Genomic DNA, 7,382 nt, shown 5'->3' with positions numbered 1-7,382 from the left:
CACCAAAATAACAATCGAGGATCTCCCAGGATACCGTCCTGTAGTCCCAAATATACATATCCAATGGATCTCCTCGGATCCTGTCCCGTAGTCCAACTCATAGTGCGCGGGGATCTACCGGAATCCCGTTCCGTAATCCCAAATGTAAATACCCAGTACTGGGGGAATCTACCGGGTGCATTCTCGTAGTTCCATAATAACTGTGCAGGGGGATCTACCGGAATCCCAAATCCGTAGTCCCAAATGTAAACAGACAAGGGGGAGCTACCGAAATCTCACATCCGCAGTCCCAATGTAAAAACACAGCAGAAATAGGAAAATACTCAAAAATGTCAAATTCCATATTAAGGCAAACAAGTAAGTCTAGCCTAGCATGCTGCACAGAATTCAGGTAAAGTAGTTTGAGCAAATAAAGCAATTAATCACTTAGACATACTTTCCTAAGCTAACAACAGGTTTAATAGTGCAAGTAATAAAAGTAGGAAAGGAAACATACTGGTAATTACTTAATGAAAAATCGAATTTTCAACAATTAGCACAAATACGCACTCGTCACCTTACATACAAGGCATTTCAATTAATAATAATACCAAATCCTAAGGGGAAAGTCCCCCACACAAGGTTAAGCAAGCCACTTACCTCGAACCAGCTCAAAATCAACCCGAAACCACGTCTTTGCCACGAGCACTCGACTCCAAATGGCCCAAATCTATTCAATTCAATTGCATAATGTAAATAACACTTCAAGTAACTGATTCTATAATTAAATTCTAAGCTAATACACGAAATTAGGTAAAATGACCAAAATTCCCTCGGGTTCACATCTTAGAATCGGGTAAAATTTACATTTTTAGAATCCTCACACTCTCACGAGTTCAGTCATACCAAAAGTACCAAAATTGGACCTCAATTGGTCCCTCAAATACCCATTTTAAGGTCTCTTAATCTCAAGCCATAACTACCCATTTTTCACCACTAATTAGGTCTTTAATCACATATAAACGAGTTATGAAGTCAAAAATATTACCTCTAAGTGATTACCCTTTGGATCCCTCAAAAATCACATTCAAAAGCTTCAATCCCGTTCAAAAATGGTGGAAGAATGAAGAAGGGTCGCAGATGGCTATTTAAATACTGCCCAGGTATTCCTTCTTCGCGAACGCGAAAGGACCCTCGCGTTCGCGAAGCACAATTACACTTGGGCCCAGATTTCTTCATCGCGAACGTGATGCCCATGTCGCGAAAGAGATTCAAAACTTCCTCCTCCTACGCGAACGCGGGACAGCCATCGCGAACGCGTAGGTATAGAACTCCCAGCTTCGCGAACGCGAAGCATAATTTCCTCACCAACCCCAGATCCTCTTCGCGAATGTAAGACCCTCTCGCGAACGCGAAGAGGGAAACCAGAACTGACTGCTGCAACATTTTCTGCAATTTTCTAAGTTCCAAAAATGGCCCGTTGAGCATCCGAAACACACCCGAGGCCTCGGGACCTCAACCAAACCTACCAACATATCCCATAACATCATTCAAACTTGTCTCAACCTTTGGAACGCTCAAGACAACATCAAAACACCAATTTAGTATCGGACTCAAGCCTAATAACTTCAAAACTCTAAAAATATGCTTTCGATCAAAAAGTCTATCAAACCTCGTCCGAATGACCTAAAATTTTGCGCACACACCACGTTCAACACTACGGAGCTACTCCAACTTCCGGAATTCCATTCTGACCCTCGGATCAAAATCTCACTATCGAACCAGAAACTTCAAAAATTCAACTTTCGGCATTTCAATAAATTAGCTACGGACCTCCAAAACACAATCCGAACACGCCTCTAAACCTGAAATCACCCAACTGAGCTAACGAAACTATCGGAATTCCATTCCGAGGCCGTCTTTATACTGTTCCGACTACGGTCAAATTTCCCAAACTTAAGCTCTCATTTAGGGACTAAGTATCCCAAAACTCCCCGAAACTCAAAATCGAACACCCCAGCAAATCAAAATAGCAGAAATAAATACGAAAAAGTATTTAGTAGGGATCAGGACATTAGTTCTTAAGACGACCAGCCGGATCGTCACAAAAAGTCAACGTTTGTGTGTAGTGGTTTTAGATGATGCAAGGTTTCCAGCTAGTTGATAAAAGAAGCACGTTCGGCTATTGTAGTATAACATAGGAGATTAAAGATAATAATCATGCTCTCAACGTAATTAAGCACTATTACCACTTACCATAGAGAACTAAAAATTAAGGATGTTGGAACAGTTATTTTATTAAGCACTAGGTATAATCAAATTTAATAACCCTCTAAGGCTATCAAAACAGCTCTAAATTCATGAACATATAATCTGATAAGTACTAAGCTACCATTACCATAACCATGCAATATTAAAACCTTCATCTCCTAACTTTCCACAGTGATTAGCATTATAGGAAATGGTTGTAGATTTTAAGTTTGGTACAAAAACCCTAAAATGGAGCCGCCATACATCACACCACTTAGCTCAAAATTGTATTTTATATTTGTTAGTCATCTATTAATTATGATTATAAATTAGGGTTCGAGTTCGTTAACATGCATTCACATCATCTTAAGATAAAAAATCCGGTCGTTACTGATTGTAAACCATGAAGAAATCTTGCAACTTTCTTTTTTATTTTCAAGTTTTAACTTTCTTGATCTTGTTTATAGCTGTGGATTCTCAGCTAACAACTGATTTCTACTCCAAAACATGTCCAAATGTCCTTAAGGTTGTTCGTAAAGAAGTTCAGAATGCTATCAAGAATGAAATGAGAATGGCTGCTTCTTTGCTTCGTCTTCATTTCCACGATTGCTTCGTTAGTGTGAGTTTTAAATACTTTTTTTTAGTAATTACTCATCATGTTAAACTTCTAAATAAGTTTTACTTATTTAGTTTTAAGTTGAAAAAAAAAAGACCTAAAAGTATGCCAAATAGGATAATATTGTGTGTGCATGCACACTAATGCCTTTCCAACCGGTTTTATTTCATTTTTGTTATTATTGGCTTAAAAAACTATTTTGTTATCTCAATCGCCGGTCCTTTTTATATGTCGGTTTAGTATTGACATGCTCACTAAAAAAAATTATTTGATAGCAGTAATCATAATGGATATTTTACGAAGTTATCCTTATTTCTTCCTTAAATGAGTAATTAATGACTATAGGCCTTTTTGGTAAGAGTTGAATTGTCAAGAAAATTACTGCTTTTTGACTTTCTAAAGTGATAAATAATGTTTTGTAACATTTTTTGGCTAAATTGACACACACATACACACTAGTTCTTCTAGCTAGTTTGTCATGCACTAGTTCCTCTAGCTAGTTGTAAGCAGGGGCGGAAGGGTTCCGAACCCTTGGCCGGAAAATTATATCGTATATATAAAGCAAATATCTTATTGATACAGGTCAAAAGCATAGCTCAATAGGGTTTAAAATCTTTGTGAGGTTACTGGTTCAATTTTTACTTACCACAACTTTTTAAAAAATTTAACTTTTTTTTGAACTCCCTTAGGGAAAATCATACCTCTGCCACAGGTTGTAAGTTCTCTTATTTGTTTTTAATTGGGGGTCCCTAATCTTCTTTGTCTAATATTGTAATTTAGTGTTCAGAATTTTTAGGTTAACCTTTACAAAGAAAGGTTAAAAATCATTATGATATATCACTTAAATTTTATTGGATTTGTAGGGTTGTGATGCATCACTATTATTGGATGGAAATAGTACGACAAGTGAGAAGTTCACACCAGCCAACTTGAACTCAGCAAGGGGTTTTGAAGTCATAGACAATATTAAAACTGCTGTCGAAAATGCATGCAGTGGAGTTGTTTCTTGTGCTGATATTTTAGCTATTGCTGCAAGAGATTCAGTTCTACTGGTTAGCTCCTAAATCCTAATCATGTTGCTCAGACTCTCAAAAATATTATCGGTTGTGTGTCTGTTTTCCCAAAAGTAGTGCATTTTTTAATACTACGCGTATGCGGTAGCAATTTTAGAGCGTCCAAGCAATATAGATCCAAACGTTCTTTAATACAAGAAAAACTAAATTTTTATATGTCAATATATTTTAACATGTTATAACAAAATTTGTCTTATTTTTCAGATTAATAATAACACCTTTTATAGACGGTTACATATAATTATATTTAGGTGATCTTTAGATTGACTCATATCCATATGTTCATTTCAAAATGAAGAAATACAAGGGACATTTGTCTTTTGTTTTTTTTTTTGTTTTTCGCCCGATGTTCAGTACTTGTATTGAACCCTGACTATATTCGGGCTGTGTAGGGCCTCATTCGGGGTGAATCGCTCCCTACCAAGATTTCCATCGGAGACCTCTAGTTAAAGGAAAAGCAGTCTTATCCAGTGCATCACATCCTTTGGTGGTAATATAGGGGACATATTGGCCCACTTCATTAATTATTTTAAGAAACTAAGACAATTTTTTTTTTTTTTGTTCAGAGTGGAGGGCCATTTTGGAAGGTGTTATTAGGGAGAAGAGATGGATTAGCTGCTAATTTTTCTGGATCAAATACTGCACTTCCAGCTCCATTTGATCCTCTCAATACTATCATTTCTAAGTTTGATGCTGTTGGATTAAATGTAACTGATGTTGTGAGCCTATCAGGTAAATACACATATGGTAATTATTGGTATTTATATTAAGATATATCTATATGGACTTAACTTATATGTACTAATAGTGTAAATAATTAATTTTTACATTATTAGTGTACCTAACCTTTTATAGCATGTAACCTTTTCCGACTTGCTAATTCTATAGATGGATTTATAATTATTTTCTTAAGTAACCTGATAATGTATAGATCTATAAATTGATAGTGTAAAAGAATTTTTAAGCAATCAGGTTATTTAACAGATACATGTAGCTACTCATAATAAGTGGAGCTAGATATATACTTAGAATTTACTAACAGTGTAAATAATTAATTTTTTACATTATTAGTGTATCTAACCTTTTGTAGCATGTAACCATTCTTATTTTCTAACTTACTAATCCCATTTTCGTAGACGAAACTTGTAGTTATCTGTTTTAAGTGACTTATAATATATAGTACATAAATTAAATCCTTGTAAAACATAACTACCCATAATAATAACATATATTGTAAAAGAATTTTAGGCAATCAGGTCATCTAACATATACACATAACTACTCATAATAAGTGGAACTTGATTGATACTTAGATAATATAACAAACAACATGTTAACTACTCATAATAATAACAGATACACGTAATTACTCACAATAAGTGGAACTAAATTTATACTAAGAATATAAAATAAACAACATGTTAACGACAAGTTAAAAGCTTTACATGTACAAACTGTCAGTGTACATAAATTAAATCCTTTTATAAAACATAATGGTAGATGGTCATTTATTAAACTTTATGCAAGGTTTCCACTAAACATTTTGAGTGTTTGAATATATATGTAGGTGCTCATACAATTGGATTAGCAAAGTGTGCAACCTTTGACAACAGATTAAGAAATTTCAGTGGCACAGGTGCACCAGACCCAACCTTAGACACAACATTAGTCAGTGAACTGCAAAATTTGTGTCCATTGACAAGTGATGGAAATAACACAGCTCCACTTGATAGGAATTCCACAGACTTATTTGACAATCATTATTTCAAGAATTTAATCAATGGAAGAGGCCTTCTTGAATCAGATCAAGTCTTGTTCTCTAGTGATGATGCTATACAAACAACTAAAACACTTGTTGAAACTTATAGTAATAGCTCTAAGTTTTTCTTTAGTGACTTTGTTAATTCTATGATTAAGATGGGAAATATTAGCCCTCTGGTTGGATCAGATGGTGAAATCAGAAAGAACTGTAGGGTCGTTAATTCGAATAATTAGTAGTAAACACCCCATCAGACTGAGTGTTGGTTTGATTAAGAAAAAATAGTTAGTACGTAGTATAAGTTGTACTATGATTTCTTGCTTGTGGGGAAAATATAATAATCTACTTTGTGAAAAAATTGTACTCATAATTTTTTTCAACTTCTTTTATGTGTATTGTTGCGAAAGATCGTGGGTTAACTAGTAGTATACAATTACATGCAAAGCAAATAGAAAAAAAAATAACGCAAGTATTAATAATGAGGTTTAGTTAAGCCTAATTGTCGGGACAGAAGCATAGAGACTTTTCCATTATGAATGAGAAGAATGCATAATACAATATATAGAAATCTCAACTAAAACTTCATGTAAATCACAAATAGGCCCAAACTTGTAAGAGAAAGGTTTTTCCAATATTTACCTATTATTTCTCACTCATTTATATCATCTACATTCATTAATTAACATCAGTAATGAACCTTATTTTTAGCATGACAATTATTAGCTCAATAGTTTATTTTGAAAAGAAAGTTAAAACTCACTTTGGAAGCAAACGTCTAGCAAGTTCTTCAATTTTACGAACCATACCCCATACTTCAAATCAGAGATAATTTTATTCATGGTCATTGAATTTTTGGGTTTGTTACCCAAAAGTCATTTTTTTTTTGTTACGTAAAAATCATTCTAACTCTGTATTCATTACACAAAAGTTACTTTTCTTTCTTTTGTTACACAAAAATCATTTTACTTTGCTCTAATTATCACAAAAGTCACATCGTTACTTGAAAAGTCTATTATGCCCTTAATATTATATAAACCTTCATATTTATGTAATAACTTCTATATTATATACTATATAATATATTTTTAACTATTTATTTTACTTATAAATAAAATGACTTAATATTATTTTCTTTATTAATTTTATAATATATTCATATATTTAATTTTTTCTTAACTTTAATTTTCAAGATATATTAGTAGCGTTATAAAACAACTTTTTTTAGTAATTCTTTTTTTTTTAATTTAATTGACCGACCAAAGTTGGTCGGTAATTTCTGTCACACCTCCTTTTTACGTCCCCGCGAGGGGTGAAGGAGTTTTTCCATTTAAAGGACAATCGAAACAGGATTTGTTTATTTATTTCAGAGTCACCAGTTGGGAGTTTTAGGGTGTCCCAAGTCACCAATTTAATCCCGAATCGAGGAAAAGAATGACTCTGTATTACAGTCCGCGAACCAGAAATCCGGACAAGGAATTCTGTTAACCCGAGAGAAGGTGTTAGGCATTCCCGAGTTCCATGGTTCTAGCACGGTCGCTCAACTGTCATATTCGGCTTGTTTATCGGATTTTATACAATTATGAGCTCATGTGCCAGTTTTAACTCTTTACCTCTTTTATTTAATGTGTATTTATTTAAGAGAAAGTGAACGTCATTTAAAGCGTGCTTTTGGATCGCGTCACATGAAATGCACCCGCAATCCTAA

The 7,382-nt window shown here is 34.0% G+C and overlaps 1 protein-coding gene across 1 annotated transcript; it reads left to right on the top strand.

Annotated features, from left to right (window-relative positions):
* Positions 1-2,576: 2,576 nt before the first annotated feature.
* Positions 2,577-6,064, top strand: LOC104211702 (peroxidase N). Its single transcript, XM_009760797.2, has 4 exons — positions 2,577-2,848; positions 3,709-3,897; positions 4,485-4,650; positions 5,486-6,064. The coding sequence occupies exons 1-4, from the start codon at positions 2,633-2,635 to the stop codon at positions 5,911-5,913; spliced, it is 999 nt and encodes a 332-aa protein (XP_009759099.1). The 5' UTR covers positions 2,577-2,632; the 3' UTR covers positions 5,914-6,064.
* Positions 6,065-7,382: the final 1,318 nt, after the last annotated feature.

The sequence above is a fragment of the Nicotiana sylvestris genome, chromosome 11 (genome assembly GCF_000393655.2).
Source record: "Nicotiana sylvestris chromosome 11, ASM39365v2, whole genome shotgun sequence".
NCBI lineage: Eukaryota > Viridiplantae > Streptophyta > Magnoliopsida > Solanales > Solanaceae > Nicotiana > Nicotiana sylvestris.
The sequence above is the reverse complement of the archived record's forward strand: the minus strand, read 5'-3'. Positions and strand labels throughout refer to the sequence as shown.